The sequence below is a fragment of the Rhinopithecus roxellana genome, chromosome 15, assembly GCF_007565055.1.
Source record: "Rhinopithecus roxellana isolate Shanxi Qingling chromosome 15, ASM756505v1, whole genome shotgun sequence".
Lineage (NCBI taxonomy): Eukaryota > Metazoa > Chordata > Mammalia > Primates > Cercopithecidae > Rhinopithecus > Rhinopithecus roxellana.
Genome location: NC_044563.1, coordinates 87,407,670 through 87,427,717, shown reverse-complemented (window position 1 = coordinate 87,427,717; position 20,048 = coordinate 87,407,670). Strand labels below are relative to the sequence as shown.

Sequence of the window (20,048 nt, the reverse complement as noted above, 5' to 3'; positions counted from 1 at the left end):
TGGGAGGACGAGAAAAGCAGATCCCTTGAGCCCAGGAATTTGAGATCAGCCTGGGCAACATGAGGAAACTCCAACTCTAACCAAAAAAAATTATATACATTTGGATGGGTCGTTTGCAAAAAAGTAGGGACGTGTACCCTTGTAAACAAGGACAACTTTAATAGTCAATCCTTTTATAGAAAGTAGTAAGCTCCACAAAGGAGCAAGTAATGTTTGCAAATGCAAACCTTACATGCTAACCACTTTGCTAGCCAGATATACTCTGGAGGAATCAACTAATCGATGTAGGCGTAATAGGATATGTAAAATTGTTTGATCAAGACTTTGCTTCTGTGGTTGTTTCTCCACGTCTTGCAAAAGATCTTTGCGAAACACTACATTCGGAAACATCAGATGGACATGCTTGATATACCAAGTCTTGGTTAATGAATAAACTTGTTTTAAATTGGCTTATTCTGGAATCCCAAGGCTTCCTATTTTTCTTTGCTGTAGTCTCTCTAAAATTTCAGGGGAAAACTGTGAGTCTCAAAATGCTTATAAGCAGGAACAAGCTGATTTTACTGCTAGGAATAGTCTTTTTTGAACAAGGTAAATCTGCAACTCTTTTGCTCCCCAAAGGTAAGTTTCAAATGAACTCTATAATTACCTTTGTCTGAACCTTTGATGGCAATGGACATCACAACTCCACTCCATGTTTCTTTGGGAAAATAGGAGAAGCAAATATATTTTGGTTATCTAATTGTTTTTAAACAATTATTTCGGACTTGTCTCCTGCAATCAGCATAGGACACAGGGTGAAACATTTATAGAATGCAACTAATGTATCCAATTAAGTGAACAATCCCTGTTTTCTTCACTTAGTTTCCCTAAGTGAACTGAGATTGTTCACTTACTTGGACCCATTACATAATCCCATCTTCATTCATAGAGCAAAGTCTGGAAATCAGCATGGATTTGGAAGCATTTTTAATCTTTTGCAAAATCATCTTGCTGAGAAATATGATGTTCACTGTAGTATATTATAAATGGTCTTTTTTTCCCTTTCAACTAACTTAAGCTGAAAACAGTTCTTGGCAGACTTCTCCTTGGTCAGACTTGTGCCAACCCTGAGAATCAACACATTTTCTGACTTTGCTTTAGTGAATTCGGGAAATTGTAAATTTTGTATTTAAAGTATTTATGACTCATTCGACTGAAACAGTTAGAAAATAAGCTTTTGATCCAATGTCATCCTGGCATTGGGTTCAGGATCAAAACACTTATTGTTACATTCATGCTCTGCCATTATTCAGCTGTGCATCTCCTTGATTCTTAGTTTTCTCATCTGCAATGTGGGGATAACAGTGCTTTATTTATAGGCATAGAGTGGCATTAAACAAGAAGCTGTATGAAAGAGCTTTGAATGCTTTAACATGTTGATCTAAATAGCTATGCTCTTAAGGATGTGTTCTCAAGAAAAATCATTTGTTCGTCCATCCAGTGTTTCTAAGTGCTTACTTATGCCAAGAATTAAGCTAAACCTTAGAAATGCAGAGGTGAATAAGGCAATTTTTTTTTCCCTCGAGTAGTTAATCGTCCGATGATGGAGGCAAATAATTCATTATCACAATTCTGCATGACAAGAACTATAAAAGGGGTGAAGAAAGCATGCTACACAACACAGGGGAGAGGCAACCCCACTTTGAGGAAATCAAGGAAGACCTCCTAGTTGAGGTGATCTGCAAGCTTAGGAATAAGAATTACAGAATTTAGGTAGGCAGTGAAGCATGGTGATTATGAGGCAAGGCTAGTTCTAATCCTCCTTCGAAATATGGAAAAGGATGACCTCCAGGAGGGACAGAAGATGTGCCATCCTTGAGTTACCAGGTGGTGATAAACATCCTTAATCTAGCCTATCCCTTGGCTGAGGAGTCAGAAAACCCATTGAGGGCAAAGAAATAAAAACAACGTTTTCAGGGATAAAGTATTTTACATAAAGAGAAAGGAGGTTTTTCTTCTATTACCTAGCAAACCTCTATCCAGGTACCTGCTTGTGAATCAGGACACTTCACTCCACTCTCCTTAAATAACCTGTCACTTTCCATCCCTCAAAAGAATTAAACCCAATAAAGATTTATTGATATCTGTCTGTGTGCTGGGCACCATACACTATAGTCTCAGACTCAGTTTCAGGGGTAAAATAGTGAAGATATTACCTCAATCCTGGAAGCTATCTAATCATTTAATGTTTGTCTCGTTTTTTTCTCAGCTCCCAGTTGTGGGCGGAGTCTGGTTAAGATACAGCCTTGGAATTATTTTAACATTTTCAGTCGCATTCTTGGAGGAAGCCAAGTGGAGAAGGGTTCCTATCCCTGGCAAGTGAGTCTCAAGGACTTCTATGCATCAGGAACTGTACTAGATTTTATGATTATAGATATTTCTAAGGTTAAGTTTATATCTTTGAGGAGTCTACAGCCTAGTTGGGTTGAAAGACACAGAATAGTCATCATGGCATGTGATGAATGTCATAAGAAAAAGTATTTACTTGTACATAGTAAATCATTTTAGAATCAAGTCAAATATCGAAATAGGATAAGCAAAAATTAGAAAGCATATTGGAGCGGTAGGGTAAAGAAGAGGCTTGAAGAAGCTATAGGAGTCAAAGAGTTAGGAGTATGAGCAAAGCAGTAGATCCAAACAATTTTCTAAGAGGCTTAGAGAAATTGGAGGATGTGTTGAAAGGCTCCCCAGCCCTCACCTTGCCTTTCTTCCAAACCTCTTCAGCTAGACTCTGCTATATCTTATACTCTTTTATCTTCATTCACAGACACTGTTCATATTGTTAGAACAACAGGTCTGCGTCAACAGTGTTATAAAAATATGTAAATACATCCCAACACTTCTAACTACTACCTCTGTTGACACATACTTACAGCCAATCATCTCAAATTAACTACCTTTCATCTAGACCAGGGTTGCCAGCACCACTCTTCTTTCTGAGCGGTAGTGTGTGAACTTCTCACAGTTCATGATTCTCGATATTTACGAGTGAGATATCTGAGTCTGGTTTTGAGAATAGGCTTCATCACCATGTTTAGGGGGATCCCAGAGCATGAACTTGCTTTCATTTAAGGTATTTGCATTTTAGGTGTCTCTGAAACAAAGACAGAAGCATATTTGTGGAGGAAGCATAGTCTCGCCACAGTGGGTGATCACAGCGGCTCACTGCGTTGCAAACAGGTAAGAAAGGTCTAGCTCATGGGTGAAGATCAGACCACCATTTCCTCTCCCTTGGAATTATCAGCAATAACTCTATTAAGACATGGACCTGTGTGATGGGTGAGTATTGCTTTAATAGAGGAACATCCTAATTGCATGACACAAATGGGGCTGGGTGACACTGTCAGGTGGCACTTGGTCGATGACATATATTCTTTTCAGAGGCAAAATTCGTTTTTACTTAAAATAACTGGAAGTTAATAATACTATCCAAATCAGAAAAAAAAGAGCATTATAAAGAAGGATTTGTGAGAGTTTTCTTAGTTTTCTTAAATTTCAGTGAAAAAATACCTAGTTCATTATGCATCTGAAGAAATGGATAAAAGAAAACAAAGGGGATCCAGGAAAATAGAAAGTAGGCTCCCTGTCTTCTTTCCCATTGATCCTGCCTCTCTGGGATTCAACCCAACAACTTCCCTTTACCCACTTTCTTGTGTTATCCAAATATCCTATTATTGGCTATGTTCTGGGCATATACTAGGCTGTAATCAAGATCATGTTCCCATATAGTCATTCTTTCATTTCAAGTCTGCAAACACTTCCTGGATGTTTACTTTGTGCTAGATACCAAAGATACCAAAATGACTAAGACATGATTTCTGCCCCCAGAGACTTGACTCTTCTTTTGAAAAGAGTCAACCGATCATCTCACAGCAATGTGGCAAGTGGTAGGTAAGAGAGACATTATGTGTTAAGTTAGGTACCTAATTTGGCCAAGAGTCAGGGAAGTATAACCAGAGAAAACATGCCTTTTTCAATTTTGTATAGAAGCATCACTTCTGGGAATGAAGGGTCTCAAAGGATGGCAAGCTGAAGTCTTTATCTATCTCAATGCATCCCACCAAGTTCCTTTCAGATAACATTAGTGAGTTATAACACAGTCTGTGCTTTATAATATACACTAAGCATAGGATCTCTGACACTGAAGTAGCATGCTTACTGGGAATCACAAATCATTCCCAAAGGATCTCACTGATATTAGGTCAGGTCAACCTCCCAGGGTAAACTCCACTATAGCTGTAGAGACCTGAACTATAATGTATTTGCCTCTCTAGATATTTTCAAATAATATTGCAAAGTATTAAATTCATCATATCCTTGGCTCTATATGAACCCACTCTTCACTAGTCCTCTACTGGAAGTTGGAATCTCTGAATTTTTTCTAACAGTGCTGGAATTATTCTCATTTTCTCTGCTCAGCAGCCTCACACCCCATATTATTTATCCCTATCATTTTAAAGAAGCCGGTGTGTCAACCATTGCAACTGTATTCAGAGGCACAGTGAAATTCATTCATTTTACTGTTTGCTTTCCATAGAAACATTGTGTCAACTTTGAATGTTACTGCTGGAGAATATGACTTAAGCCAGACAGAGCCGGGAGAGCAAACTCTCACTATTGAAACTGTCATCATACATCCACATTTCTCCACCAAGAAACCAATGGACTATGATATTGCCCTTTTAAAGATGGCTGGAGCCTTCCAATTTGGTAAACATTTGAGGATCATGTTGAATTGTCTACCCCAAATTCTCTATAACCTCTGTGCCATAGCACATTTTCTACGGTATATGTTCTGGGTCATGCACTTTGAGACAGGGATTTGGGCTTGGGGGTCCTACCTGAAACTCTTTTTGGTTGTGGTTCTGGAGATAGCATTACATGGAGTCAGGAGAGGGTTTTCTTGATCTGACAAGTAACCCCTGGAGGTGCCAGGCAAAGCTATCACCACTCTTACGAGGTCTTTAGGGGACCACCTGGATACCAACTGGTAAGTGGCTTTATAGTGTCCTCTCCTCCATGAATAAGACAAGCCCTACCTTGCTCTTTTCTTCAGACCATTTTGTGGGACCCATATGTCTTCCAGAGCTGCGGGAGCAGTTTGAGGCTGGTTTTACTTGTACAACTGCAGGCTGGGGCCGCTTAACTGAAGGTAAGAACTTGTGTGCCATTCCTTTTAGGCAAAGGTCAGAACTTTCTGATGGGTAATCAGAAAATGGAATTTTTAATCAATTTTTTTAAAGACAATTGTGCATACATTTTTAAAGATAGAGAATGCCACATTGTACTTAGAAATTCAAGTCTTTCCAAGTGACACAAACACAAATGATGCATCTTCAACTCAGAAAGGGTGAAAGAGTTCCTGCTGGGGCTTCCATCTCTATGTTTTTCAGATGGCGATCTCTCACAAGTCTTGCAGGAAGTGAATCTGCCTATTTTGACCTGGGAAGAGTGTATGGCAGCTCTGTTAACACTAAAGAGGCCCATCAGTGGGGAGACCTTTCTTTGCACAGGCTTTCCTGATGGAGGGAGAGACGCATGTCAGGTGGGTGGGAGCTGTGAGGCTGTCAGGCCCCAGGCAAGGCTTCCCTTGGTTTTGTTTTCTTCTAGTTTTCTTAAATTTCAGTGAAATTTAATTTAATTAGAAAGTATATTGGAGAGGTAGAATAAAGAATAGTCTTGAAGAAGATATAGGGGTCAAATAGTGAAGAGTATGAGAAAAATGGTAGATCCAAACCATTTCCCTAAGAGGCTCACCTGATAACAGGTGAGCGGCTGCAGGAAGACTGATCCCAGGTAAGACAGGAATCTGGAAGGAAGGGTTAGGAGTACCAAGGGAGGTTACGTCAAAATAAACGGACAGTGGAAACAATCTGTTTTTAGCAGGAAGTGTGATTTAAAAGAAGTATTCTGCTTTTTCCAAAAGACCAAATAACAGAGATAATGCCAAGAATGAACTCGGGGTTCTCCCATTCCTGAAGGATGGCTGACTCTTTTCTATTTAGAAGTTTCCAGTTTGTGGACATCGGAAACTTTACACTTTGCCTCCATTCTTCCTACTAACCAAGGCCTGAAGTCAGTCTCATTGCTGGCCAAGACTTCTCTGAGTCTACAGCATGAGATGAGAGAAAGAAGAAAGTCTGCTACTTTGATGAAAGCCATCGATGAGGAAAAGGGAGGTGGGATTGTTGGGTTCCAGTGATATTTGAGGATCATACGGGAATTGTGCTGGGATCTTCAGACACAGGACCCTGAGTCTAAATTATGAGAAGTGAGGAAATGACATTGATCCTCCTCCAGCATCCTTGTGAGGAAAAAGTGAGCACTTTGGGGCATAGACACTGACAGTGGTGCTAACAGAGGCTTTTTCCCTCTGCAGGGAGATTCAGGAGGTTCACTCATGTGCCGGAATAAAAGGGGGGCCTGGACTCTGGCTGGTGTGACTTCCTGGGGTTTGGGCTGTGGTCGAGGCTGGAGAAACAATGTGAGGAAAAAGGATCAAGGATCCCCTGGGATCTTCACGGACCTTAGTAAAGTGCTTCCCTGGATCCACAAACACATCCAAACTGGTAACTAAGCCATCATACAAGGTTGAGAAGCTGCCATTCTGCTAGGGTCAGAGAGAGCATCATCTGAGTCTTGGCAAATCAGAACACCTGAACAGAGGGGCTCTACCTCTGTTCTCAGTGTAGCACACAAGGATTGTGAGATTTAGCAAGTCTGAATAAAACAAGAGTAAAATATGGTATGTGGAGCAGCATGCAAATATTCAATGAAAAATGAATCCATCCATCCTAGACCTTCTCAAACTGGTCTTTAATTGAAACTATCTCAGTTGATCATATGCTTTCACCACTTACTTCTCAACAAAATCCAGCAAACTATAACAGATCAGTAGTTATCAACCAGGGGCAATTTTGCCCCCAGGGACAGTATCAGGAGACATTTTTATTGTCACAACTGGCAGGGCTGAGGAGTGGCTCTGGTGTCCAGTGGGTAGGGGCCTTGGATGCTGCTAAACATCCTACAAAGTACAGGACAGCCTCTCACGACAAAGAATGATCCCAACCAAAAGGTTAATAGTACCCACATTGAGAATCCCTGGCATAGATCCAGGTATAGTAAGTCTGAGAAAGCCAGGATGTACATGCAGCCAGACCTCCATATCTGCAGGTTCCACATCAGCAGATTCAACCAACTGTGGATCAAAAATATTTAGAGAAAAATAAAACGATAAAAATAACAATAAAATAATAACGACAATACAAATTTTTAAAAATACAGTATAACAACTACTTACATAGCATTTACATTGTCTTAGGTATGGCAAGTACTCCAGAGACAATTTAGCGTGCTGCATAGGGGAAGACATGCCTAGGTTATCTGCAAATACTATGCCGTTTAATCTAAGGATTTGAGCATCCTCAGATTTTTGGTATCTGCAAAGGTTCTGAAACCAATCCCCCACAGATATTGAGGGACAAGTGTATACCCTTATGATAGACTAGTGAACTCATTGCAACTTCTTTGCTACCTCCAAATCCAGCTTAATTGTTTTCTTATCTGGTGGCTTCCAACCTCAAAAAGGCCTTTATCCTTTTCTAAAGAAGTTAATTTAAATTAAGTTTAGTAAGGGTTTGAGTTTGTTTTCAAGTGTATTGTACAGTGGCAGGTATCTGAGCCCTCAAAGTTTTACCTATTTAACCCAGCAACTCTTTTATAGTTATGGACACATTATTTCCAACTCTAGCCTCTGTTCTTATGTAAAATGACCCCCTTGCTCTGTGAAACCTCCAGTTAATTACTTTCTTATTAGCCCACTCAATAAAGAGAATTAAATCATTTTAAAACACCAGAGCTCCTTTCCTACTTTATCCATTTATCCCTTCCCTTCTTTCCACAGATTAGATTTTTATTAGTTGCATATTGACTTAAAAATCTCTTCTGCACCAAGGAGATGCTAACTTCTTGAAGTATTGTTCAGGATACCACAGGCTTTCAATTGCATCTTTCTTTTTCTTTCCCAGGTAATCGGAGAAAGAGCTCCAGAGGTGGGTATTCCTTGCAGGCTGCTCCATCGGGAGCACAAATTAACATGTAGCATTTCTGAATGTCAGTTCCTAAAGTCTTCCTCTCCAAGAGCGCTCCATGCTCAGTAGGTCTAAAACTACCACCTGGAGCACCTACAGCCATTCCCAGCCAGTCCAGGCAAGCCCATGCCCGGCAGAAGCCCCAGTTGCCCTGCCATTTCATTTCTTAGCAATCCAGAGCTCTGCCCCAATTCAGTCAACCTTTGCCAAACACTAGCTTGGAATCAGAGACTCAAGGAAACAGGGCAAGGCAGTGCTGATGTGGTCAGTAAGCTACACGCCTTGCCCTGAAAGTGTCCCTACTTATATAGGGTCTCATCCCCTTTGTTCTGTTGCGATCCTGCAATGAATTCACTCTGTGACTTTGGGTGAGCCTTTTCCTAACTCTGGCCCTCATCCATAAAGAAAATAGCGTGGGCCAGATGGTCTCTAAGACATTTTAGTTCAAATCATTCAGTGGTTCTTTGAACCTGTGGAAAGATCTACAAAGAGCAATATAGAAAAATAGTACCCTGAGAGCTCAGAGGAGTGAGAGGCTGCTTCTAGTTGGAAACAAACTCACAGGGGAGCTCTGATGCACAGACATCTTTGAGGCTGCACCTTGAAGGAGGAGTAGGATTTTGTCAAGTGGAAATGGAATGTGGGTAAAGAAAAATATTCCAGCTCAAGGAATCAACCTTATTAAAGGAAGGATCTTAAAGATGAAGACAAAAAAATATAGGGCATAAATCAGCTAAAGCAACAAAAGCATAGGGCATGTGATGAGGATTTATAAGGGAGAAGAATAGAAACATAACTTGAGATCAAACTATGGAAACTTTAAATGCCAGCCAAAAAAGTTTGGATATGATTGAGTAATAGAAAGCTGATTAATTAGATAAGTAGATTTGAACTATACTTTAATAGCATAAGAGCAGCACGTAGGGGATGGGTTGTGAGGGGACAAATGCATAGACGTATGAAATTCTGCATTAGTTTTAGAGACAAGAAGTGAAGGCTTGAACCAAGGCAATGTCCACAGAATGAAAAGGAAGGAATAGAAACAAGAAATGAGGATTGGGAGCCAATTAGATGAAAGGTTGTAAGGAAGAAGGAGGAGGAGAAGATAGTATCAAAGTTTTGAGCACTAGAGACTAAGAAAAGGGTGCACAACAATAATAAAATCAGAAGTGGGTGCAGTTTTGCTGACCCAAGGAATTCTATTTGTAGCACATTGAGTTCTGAGGGAGACATCTAAGAAACCATCATAAAAAATCAGGTTTGAAGTTCAGAAATGTAGAGATGACGTCTGAAACGGAGTGTATGAATGAAACTGGTCCAAGGGATCATAGAGAGAGAGCATATGAGGATGAAGGCTAGAACCTGGGAAATACCTGCACTTATAGAATAAAGTATGAGGTCAGCAAAAGAAGAGTAAAGGGCCAGAGGTGGCTCATGCCTGTAATCACAGCAATTTGGGAGGCCCAGGTGGGAGGATCGCTTGAGTCCAGGAGTTCAAGACCCAGCCTAGGCAACAAAGTGAGACTCCATCTCTCAAATAATTTCTCCAAAAAAATTAGCTGGGTGTGGTGGTGTGAGTCTGTGGTCTCAGCTACTTGAGAGGCTGAAGCAGGAGGATTGCCTGAGCCTGGGAGGTTGAGGTTGCAGTGAGTTGTGATCGTGCCACTGCACTCCACCCTGGGTGAGAGACTGAGGCGCTGCCTCAAAAATAAAGAAGAGTTAAAGAAAGAAAACCAATCATAGAATCTCAAGGTTAAGCAGGATCTAAAAGGAACCAAAAAGGCATCATAGAAGCAAAGACAGAAGATTTCATGAAGAACAAAGAGTACATCAAGAAGAACCAGGAGGCTATGGTGTTTGCAGCTTCTAGAGGGAGGGGCTGTTGTGGTTAGCCGACACAGCTAACCCTGACTCTCCTGGCTTTTCCTCCCAGCCTGGTGCAGTGAGCAGGATGTCACAGTCAGCGGGGCTGAGGGGGAGCTGCACTTCCCAGAAAGCCTCCACCTATATTATGAGAGCAAGCAGTGAGTAACCCCCTTTGCACTCCTCCTCCTTACTCCCACCTCCAGTCTGGCTGTGGCCACTAATTGGACTGTGATAGTCATTTTCTGTCTAGAAATAACACCCTCTCCATGATCTGCCTACAGATGGTGTGTCTGGACCCTGCTGGTACCAGAGGATATGCATGTGTTGCTCAGTTTTTCCCACCTAGATGTTGAGTCTTGTCACCACAATTACTTGTCAATGTATTCCTTAGAAGACAGACCCATCGGTGAGTGGATTTTCACAGTGTCAAATGGAAACTGGTGCCAAGTGGGCTTAATGAGGCCTCGTTATCTTATGTCTGGCACTGAGCCATCTGTAAATGACCTTTCCCTGCCTCATCAAGCTAAGAAGGGAAATACAAATAGACAACCATGAGAAGGAGACAGGTTACTTATAAGAAACAGAAATGGAATGGCGTTTCTGTGGTTTCTCAGCTGGAGGTGATTCTGTACCCCCAACCCTCAGGACACATTTGGCAATGAGAAGCATTTTTCAGTTGTCACAAGTGCAGGAATTGTCACTGGTAGAGGCCAGGAATGCTACCAAATATCCTACAAAAGATGCAGGATAGCAAGAACACAAAGTTCTGGCTCAAAATGTCAACTGTGACAAGACTGAGAAACTTAGGATTGGACAACTCCTGAAATATCATGGCAAATTCAGTTCTTCTTAAGTCACTGAAGGGGGACTATTTTCTAGATTCTGAACAAAGAATCTTTTTTTCTCATCCTGCAGGAAAATTTTGTGCAGAAAGCCTCCCTTCATCCATTCTTGTTGGCTCTAATTCTCTAAGGCTGAAATTCATCTCTGATGCCACAGATTATGCAGCTGGGTTTAATCTTACCTATAAAGCTCTTAAACCAAACTACATTCCTGGTAAAACCATTTACTTTTAATTACGTACTATCCCCACCTTCTGTAGAAACTTAGGCCCTATAGGAATTAGGTGAGAGGCAGGGACGCCTCTCCCAAGGCTCAGCTGGCTCCACATGGGAGAGGGGCACAGGCCAACTAGGGAACAGGGAACAGGGGACAGTCTCCCCCTCAACCCTGAGTTCACCCTGCTAGCTCATAGTGATTGCCATCCAAGTGAGTCGAGAGGGCCTGAAGAGTTATGGAGAATCATGCACTATCTCTTTTCTTGTTGGCAATGTCTGAAAATGCAATTGGTATGCATCATTTTCAGGAGACAGGAGGGAGAGCAGTGAGAATTCTTCTTCATTTGAATGGTGCCATCTGTTTGGACTTTTTCTTATGTTTCAGATTCAGGTTGCAGTTACTTAACTGTCCTTTTTGAAGAAGGCCTCATACAGAGTCTAAACTATCCTGAAAACTACAGTGACATGGCTAACTGTGACTGGATTTTTCAAGCCCCCAAACATCAACTAATTAAGGTATTGACTTTGGCTGTGCTTACTTAGCTATGGTAAATTCACAAAATAGCTAACATAAGCACCATTGAGGTCAGAGGTTTTATCTGATTTATTCACTGCTGTATTTGCAGTACCTAGAACCTAGCACCTGACACACAAAGCTGTCAATAAATACTTGCTGAATGATGGATCCGCCCAGTTTCCCCTGCAACTACACATTTTTCCACTAGATGACACTCTGCTCTTTACTTTTTGTTTTTTTTTTAAAAAAGTGCTGCTTTAATCTTTGCATTGAATTAGCCGGGCACAGTGGCGGGCACCTGTAGTCCCAGCTACTTGGGAGGCTGAGGCAGGAGAATTGCTTGAACCTGGGAGACGGAGGTTGCAGTGAGTCGAGATCGTGCCACTGCACTCCAGCCTGGGCTACAAGAGCGAAACTCTTTTTTTTTTTTTTTTTTTTGCCACGAAGTGTGTTTTATTTTCATTATTCATACAAATAATTTTCTATAATATTCCAGGGCAAACCGGAGAATTTGGCAGTCCGATTGGGGGGGGTCCCTTCAGAGACCCACAGGCCGGTGGCATCGGCGCGGAGTGCCCAGGTTCACAGTGCAGCTTGTGGCTCGTGTCCATCTTGCAGGTGGCTCTTCCTCCACATCACGACTGGGGTCTCGAAGATGACGGGGGTAGGAAATCCTCCAGGATTTTAGGAAATTTCACTCCGCTTCTCCTGCTCAATGGTCTCTTTGGTCGGCAGGGTGTTCTTTTCCTGCGTCTCCGTTTTCTTCAGCTTGGCCTTATCGAAGCTGGCGATTTCCCCCATGTCTGGTTTGTCTGCCATTTTCTTAAAACAATCCGTGTAGTCAGGTTCCGAGCCCGGGATCCCGGTGCTCCCACTCGCGTTGCTGCAGCAAGAGACCGAGCGAAACTCTTAAAAAAAAAAAAAAAAAAAAAAAAGAAATCTTTGTGTTGGTGACTTTCTTTTTTCTTTTTTTTTTTTTTTTGAGACGGAGTCTCGCTCTGTCGCCCAGGCTGGAGTGCAGTGACCGGATCTCAGCTCACTGCAAGCTCCGCCTCCCGGGTTCCCGCCATTCTCCTGCCTCAGCCTCCCAAGTAGCTGGGACTACAGGCGCCCGCCACCACGCCCGGCTAGTTTTTTGTATTTTTTTAGTAGAGACGGGGTTTCACTGTGTTAGCCAGGATGGTCTCGATCTCCTGACCTCGTGATCCGCCCGTCTCGGCCTCCCAAAGTGCTGGGATTACAGGCTTGAGCCACCGAGCCCGGCCGGCATGTGTTGGTGACTTTCTTAGTCCATTCCAGAAACAAGCATTTCTTCCTTATTTATTAAACTGCTCACAAACACATTGTAAGTTATAGATAACAAAAGTCAAGGACAATCAGGCCAAAATCATCAAGCCTTTCAAGCAGAGAGGACAGAGCAAGCCTAGAGGAACCAGCGCAGATCAGGCTCAGGGAATCGCTGGTTTAAGAGGGTCTTAAGGTGTCCTGGAGTGGGCGGTGGAAGGCAAGGCGGAAGTCAATGTATGGAGGCCTTTGAACATCTGGAAATGGAGTTTATTCCACATTTGATTAGCAGTGTTTGTGGTTACTTGTTTGTCCATTAAACACTAATGGACCATCTACAGAGAGATATCATCAAGGAGGTAGAAGAAAGTGCAGTCAGGGTGAGATTGGAACAAGGCGTTTTCTTACAGGTCTTTCTCTTAAAATAATAATTGAAAACAAGACAGTGTAAGATGGAGAGAAAGGAGAGTAGAAAATAAAAGGGAGAGGAGTGAGGGATGATGAGACCCCAGCGTTCTCATGTACTTAAGAGATGGAAAGAACTCTGAGATGTGGGAGAAACAAATTGGTGTGTTCTTATGACAGCCTGGAGAAAGCAGCCTTTAACTTAAAACACAAACCAAACAAAAAGATGTGACCAATCGTTTGGATACCACACTAAGTTAGAACTTCAAGAGATGAGAACTGAAGTGTCCAGTCCCCACCACATACCTCCATAAAAAGGGAGAATAATTAGACTGGAAATTGAACAATTGAGAGGAGCTGGGATTGGTGGTATCTGAAATATCACGTTAAGTCAGACATTAATGGCAGAAAGAAGATCACACAGGTTTTATGAATGAGTGGGGAAAGATGATACGGAGGCAGTTGGTATAGATTTCTTTCTAAAAGTTCCTCAAACTTAAACAGAGTTGGGACAAAAATTTCAGCAGAATTAAGGAAAATTTATTAGTGATGGAGGATAAAATTTAGGTTGTGAGCATGTTTCCAGGTGGAGGAAGAAGAGGAAATTTAGTTGAAAATCTGAAAATGCCAGAGCCAGAAGTGATTGAAAAATATCTCTTCAATAAAGGTTGAGTGTTGTGCATCAGTGAAGTGATGTTCTCATACCCTGCCAGTGACAGCGTCAGTTTGCAGAACTCATCTAAGATAGTAATTTGGAAATTGGTGTTACAAGTCATAGCAATATGCTCATCATTTGACTTGGAGTGAAAAGGTCCCCTTCCCAGAAAGTATCCCAGTAAGGGTTTAATAAATGTTTGAATGAATCCTATTTCTGATACATGCCCCCTCCCCAAGCCTACCTTCACCATTAGTAATTATTTGCCTCCAGTTTTGTTTTATCCACACAGTCCTTTTTGCATCTCGCTCAGAGTCCGGGTCCCATTGAATCCCCACCAAACTGTGTGTTAAAACCGGAACTCCTATTTCATCTGCCCTCTTTCCCAGCACTTTTCACTTCAAATTCAATTGGCTAGTGCTCACCAAACTGCTCCAAGATCACTCTTTATTGTTTCTTTGTTTCTCCTTCACACTGTTCCTTCTATCTAGATAGTTCTCCCTTCTCCTGACACAAAACAAGTGCCCCATGCAGGGAATTATACAAGAGAAGAAAAAAAGTAAATGCATAAAGATATTCACTGCCAAATTTTTAAGATAGCAAAAAATGCAGGTGTCAAGGATAGAGATAAATGAAATATGCTACCAATAAGCATCACGATTACAGAAACTATGAGAAAAAGTTTGTCATTATTTATTCTGGGTGAACCTAGGTTGATTCCAGGTGATCACCTTTGTTTTCTAGGTCATTACTCATCACAGCTTAATAATCTACTCGAGAATTTTGCTGAGGTTTACGTTTAAGCTTAGTATCCAAAATCAACTCTCTCTAACTCATACAAGGATTTCCTTTTTCATGCACATTCATGAGGCTTGCTACATTTGACTCTGAGCCCACTTATGCAAATGCTTTCAGTAGCTCAGATGATGCTTTGTTTTATATCAGCAATTAGACTCACTCATATCTGTGCCTTATCAGAATTTTGCTGTGAGGCATGGAAATTTAGTGGCAACAGGACAGAGTAGGTGAGAAGAATAGCCAGATATATCCTGCTGGGTAGAAAGACATGGTCTTCAAGGGGCACAACCAATTTTAGTCTTGATTCAGGAGAACTAGGAGTTCAAGATGAAATATCAGGAACCAGGTGAACAACACTAAGATGTCCAGAGAAGCAGTTTTGTGAATATGCAATTAGTTGAGTTGAGTGTCTAGTTGCTTCCAGGGAAAAAAATCCCCATGCGGTAGCTCTTTTAATCTCTTAGAGTCGCTAGGAAGCTAAAATATTTGCACAGTTTCCTGCCCTTTGATTCAGGCCATATCTGGTAGCTATTTCAAAAAGTTAGACAGCCTGTGATATAGAATCCTTTTGTTGGTAATCTGACCCACTCCTGAATACCCCATTAACTTTCTCATCTAAAGTCTTACTCTAACAAGTTGAGCAATCCAAATTTTTCTGCTGAATCAAAGTCAGGTAATTCATTCAGATGGTTTACTTTGCATGTAACTTCACGTCTTCTCAGCTTTCATTTCAGAGTCTGGAAATAGAAGAAAGTGGAGACTGCACTTCCGACTATGTGACAGTGCACAGTGATGTAGAAAGGAAGAAGGAAATAGGTTTGTGTCCCCTGAGCCTCAGCTTGCTCTGGTTTGCATTTGGACCCAGTCTTGAGATGGGAATGAAAAGGAGACGGATCAATCTTCCTTCATCTTCCTGCACCACCTCCACCCCTCCCTGTGGTCTCACCATCACTCCTTTGTGTTCTTCATTATGGGGGCAGGAATAGAAAGAGGGAGAATCAAAGAACCACTGAAATGTGAAAGGCCCATGAGGAAACTAGGAGCCAGAAGGGGGAAGTTCCACTGAAACAAGTCCTGAGGCTAGAACCAGTTCCCTTAACATCATTGAGTGTGGGAGTGTTCGGGAGAGAAAACCAAATTGAAATGTCTTGGTGTTAATTACCTGTTTAAGGAGTGAGCTGCCTTTATTTTGAAAATGAATTGTGAAAAGCGTATTTCTCAACAATTACCTGAAGGACGATTTTCTTTTTTCTTCTCCCCAATGCCATGGGTATCTGCTGGGTGCTGGACAATGTCTTGCCTGGGCTGGCCTTTAACAAGCTCGGGTGTGTGGCTATGATGTCCCCACCCCTGTGCTGAGCCCCTCCAGCATCATGCTCATCAGCTTCCAATCGGATGAAAATGGGACCTTCAGGGGCTTTCAGGCTACAGTCTCCTTCATTCCTAAAGCAGGTAAGAAGATAGACTCACCAACTCTTTGGCTCCCAGTTCTAATCCTTGTGATGTGAATTAGAGGGCAGTCTTTAGCGCCCAACACGGAGACAGTCGATTCTCACTATCTTCAATAATTACATCCTATCAAGCCACCATGGACACTGAACAAGAGAATACTCAGCCATTGCTCCTAGGAAATGTACAGGGTTAGGTGCCTGCAAGGTACATTTTCATCAGCTGATCAGTACATAAACTTGTTTTATGTGTGTTTCTGTTTAAAGACACCTTATTTAATATATATTGTTGGTTCATTACAATGAATTCATGGCCATTAAATTCATGGCCAACAGCACTGTGACTCATGTCTGAACAAAGCTTATCTAACACGTGTGTTTTCTATGTGAGGCACATCACAGACTTTTGCACTTAGGAACACTAGATGGCACTTCAGCACTATGCTTGGGGCCATTTTAAACATCGACGTCACCAATAAAAAGAACAGACTTGAAAAAAAAAAAAGTGCTACTGAATAGACCATGAAAAGGACACTTGTTTGCAAAAAGGCAAAACATTGCCTTGTTTTACCTCATCTGGAAACATGTGTGTCTATTTTTTGTCACTCTTCACAAGCCTATGAATGATCCTGAGAACAACATAACTATCACTTCTGGAGCTGTAAATAATTTTTAGTGAGTAAGTGAATTCACATATACGGAGTTCACAAAGAACGAGTGACTGTATGTCTGAATCCTGGCCGATCATTACTAGATGTGTAATCTTAAGAAAGAGACATCTAAGACTCATTTATTTCAACCCTACTAAGGGAAAACAATGCATCCCTAATAAGAATGCAGTGAGGATTAAATCAAATAAGATACACTTGGCCACAAGCAAGTGTGCAATACATAACAGAGACATAGAAATATGAAGTATCTTCACCAGTTCCAGACCCTGGACATCTGAACTACCTAACCAGCTTCCTTACACATTCTCATACCCATGATTCTTCTTTCCAAACCCCACAAAGTCAGGTACCTGCTTTCCAAGTTGTTCATTCTTGTCAGTATTAAGCAGCTGCAGATGGCAAAGCCACGTTATAATTAAAATGCCCCACTCCTCATTTGAAATACCTACAGAGTCTAGCTGACTGAGGTGCCCCAGAACTCTAACAATAGCGTCATAAATCATTTTCTGATAAATCTTCAACCCTGGCCATCTTTGTGGGAGCTGAGTAATTGTATCATACTTATACCCAATATACCTAGATTTAAACATCTCCTTATCAGAGGATGAATCAATGTTTCTGGAGACATGAGATGTGCCAAATGGACAAACCAATGTTTCTGGTAAGCTGTTTTTGGTACCAAGCGATACACACAGATATAATCGAGGGTTCAACTGGAGAAGCAGGTGGTATAGATTTAATTACATCTTCCTCTAAAATATACTGGAGTCCTAACCTCCAGTACCGCAGAATGTGACCTTATTTAGAGACAGGGTTGTTATAGAGTTAATCAGTTAAAATGAGGTTATTAGCCTGGGCCCTAATCCAACATGACTAGTGTCCTTATTAAAAGGAGAAAATTGGAAGCAGAGAGACAAACGCACATAGGGAGAATATTGTGTAATGATGAAGGCAGAGGTTGGGGCAATACATCATCTACAGGCCAAGGGGCACCAGTGAGTGCCAGTAAACCACCAGAAGCTAGAGGAGAGGCCTGGAGCAGACTCCTCATCAGAGCCCTCAGACAGAGTCAACCCTGCCGACACCTTGTTCTTGGACTTCTAGCCTCCAGAATTATGAGACAATAAATTTCTGTTGTTCTAAGCCACCTAGTTTGTGATACTTTGTCATGGCAGCCCTAACAAACTGATACACCAGAATTGGCTTACGCAATTCTGGGGGCTGACTAAGCAGGTAAATCTACAGGCCAGGCGGTCAGAAAGGGAAAATTGTAGAAACACTGGAATTCCACAGCATGGGCTGAAGCTGTTCTTTACAGGCAGAATTTCTTCTCTCTTTTGCAGAAGCCTCAGCCTTGCTTTTAGGGCCTCCAAACTAATCAAGTCAGGTTCACCCAGATTATTCAAGATGATCTTCCTTACCTAGAGTCAAATGATTAGGAACTTTAATTACTTCTGCAAAATTTCTTTACAGCAACAATTAGATTAGTGTCTGATTTAATAACTGTGGGTTGTCACCTAGCCAAGCTGACATATCAAAAAAGCCATCACATGGAGCTTCATGGGATGTGGTCATTGTCCCTTTTGCTCAAAGCAACACTGGAATATTTCCAGTCACCAGAATACAAGTTCCCTGTGAATAATACAAGTTCCAAGTGAATAATTCAGTGGCAATGACTACTTTCTGTGCCAAATTGTGGTCTCATTCACAAGATCCCACCTCTGAAAAATAGCAAGTATACCACTATGTTCTAGTGCCAATGAGCATTGAGAAGTTCTGAGCTTTCTGTGTTCCTTGTTTGTCCATGACATCCATTGGCATATATGAGCGACATCTTGTTCCATGTGGAAAATACAGTTGTGAGGAGAGCAGGCAGAAGATGAGGTGGGGAAACTTTTATAGTTTGCCATTTTGATACTTTATCAGGAGAAAAGTCAAGCCCTTTATTTTTTATTTTTATTTTCATAAATTTTCTGACACATAGGACACAGAATAATAGAGAGAGTGGAGAATGAAAATTCCTTTTCCCGAGAAGGGATAAAAGCAGTTGGACTCTTTTTGTTCTGGCTTCTTTGACAATGACCTTATAATGCATGGAAGCCCTGGGTGGAAAAATTTTTGTGAAGTGTGTCTGCAGTGATTCCTTCTCTTGGCCACCAGGGGGTACATTCAGCAAAGTCATTGCAAAGCACAGTATTTCCAAAGACCAAAAAAGAGAACTATCATAGCAGTAGCACATTTGAGGAGGGTGTGAGAGGTTGAAGATGAATTTAGTGTGTGCCTGTCAATTTACCTGTGGAATATCCAGCTGCAGATGTCCAGGAATTAAGAATCAAGCCTGGGATGGGGTGGTCTGGGAAGTAGCAGAGAAAGGTGAGAGTTGCAACCCAAAAGAACCTATGTTTAGGTTCTTTAGGAAAAAGAAAAGGGAAGACAGAAGAACCAAAGAAAGAGGCTGAAAGGAGCCTGGCATAAGAGGAGGAGAACCAGGACAGACATGGCAGCTGTGGGGAGAGAGATTAGGTTTTGCTGTGGACTGAATGTTTGTACCCCTACCAAATTCATGTGTTGAAGCTTGATCTCCAATGTGATGATATTTGGAGTGGGTCCTTAGGGAGATAATTAGGTTCTGAGGGTGGAGCCCTCATGGATGGGATTAGTACTTTTATAAGAAGAGATGCACGAGAGCGTGCTTCCTCTCTTTCTGCTCTCCCCTATGTGAGGATAAAAGAAGAAGACAGACATCTGCAAACCAGGAAGGGGGCCCTCGCCAGACACTGGATCTGCCAATACCTTGATCTTGGACTTGGCAGTCTCCAGAACTTTGCGAAATAAATTTCTTATTTAAACCAACAAGTCAATGGTGTATTTGTTATAGCAGCCCAAGCAAAGACAGGGGAGAGAGGCATCAATAATGAAAAATGCTGGACAGAATCTAGTAATATAACAGTGGGAAAACAGGCCTTTGGATTTGGCCATTGGGATGTTTTAGGTAACCTCAGTGAGTCGGAATTCCACAGTCTGATTGCTAAAGATGGAGAGTGAATAGGAGTTGAGAAAGAGGCTCCCTGGAAGTAGATTTCACTTTCATAAAGAAAGGTCCCCAAGTGTTGTTCTGAGCCTCTGGCCTCTGTTGCCTGAAGCTCTCAGGTTTCAGGAGTCATAGGGTCATAGAGGCAGTTCTGATACACTAGCATAATCCCAGTAACAATTTATT

General features: G+C 41.7%; 2 protein-coding genes across 2 annotated transcripts; one reads left to right on the top strand and one right to left on the bottom strand.

The window, feature by feature from the left end:
- Nucleotides 1-530: 530 nt before the first annotated feature.
- On the top strand, nucleotides 531-17,461 carry OVCH2 (ovochymase 2). The gene is made up of 15 exons (XM_010360338.2): nucleotides 531-618; nucleotides 2,249-2,358; nucleotides 3,128-3,219; nucleotides 4,577-4,749; nucleotides 5,096-5,191; nucleotides 5,433-5,584; nucleotides 6,419-6,608; nucleotides 8,067-8,090; nucleotides 10,063-10,153; nucleotides 10,277-10,401; nucleotides 10,911-11,051; nucleotides 11,439-11,569; nucleotides 15,435-15,528; nucleotides 16,033-16,164; nucleotides 17,379-17,461. The coding sequence occupies exons 1-15, from the start codon at nucleotides 531-533 to the stop codon at nucleotides 17,459-17,461; spliced, it is 1,722 nt and encodes a 573-aa protein (XP_010358640.1).
- LOC115893649 (thymosin beta-10) lies at nucleotides 11,989-12,472 on the bottom strand. Its single transcript, XM_030918704.1, has one exon. It carries the CDS (start codon nucleotides 12,387-12,389, stop codon nucleotides 12,255-12,257), a length of 135 nt encoding a protein of 44 aa, XP_030774564.1. The 5' UTR covers nucleotides 12,390-12,472; the 3' UTR covers nucleotides 11,989-12,254.
- Nucleotides 17,462-20,048: the final 2,587 nt, after the last annotated feature.

Excerpts from the sequence above, each read along its gene's own strand:
- LOC115893649 (XM_030918704.1), bottom strand. The coding sequence starts at position 12,389 with ATGGCAGACAAACCAGACATGGGGGAAATCGCCAGCTTCGATAAGGCC.
- OVCH2 (XM_010360338.2), top strand. The coding sequence starts at position 531 with ATGCTTATAAGCAGGAACAAGCTGATTTTACTGCTAGGAATAGTCTTT. Across the intron at positions 8,091-10,062 it reads TCGGAGAAAGAGCTCCAGAG|CCTGGTGCAGTGAGCAGGAT; the intron begins GTGGGTATTCCT and ends TTTTCCTCCCAG. Across the intron at positions 16,165-17,378 it reads CTCCTTCATTCCTAAAGCAG|TAATTGTATCATACTTATAC; the intron begins GTAAGAAGATAG and ends GTGGGAGCTGAG.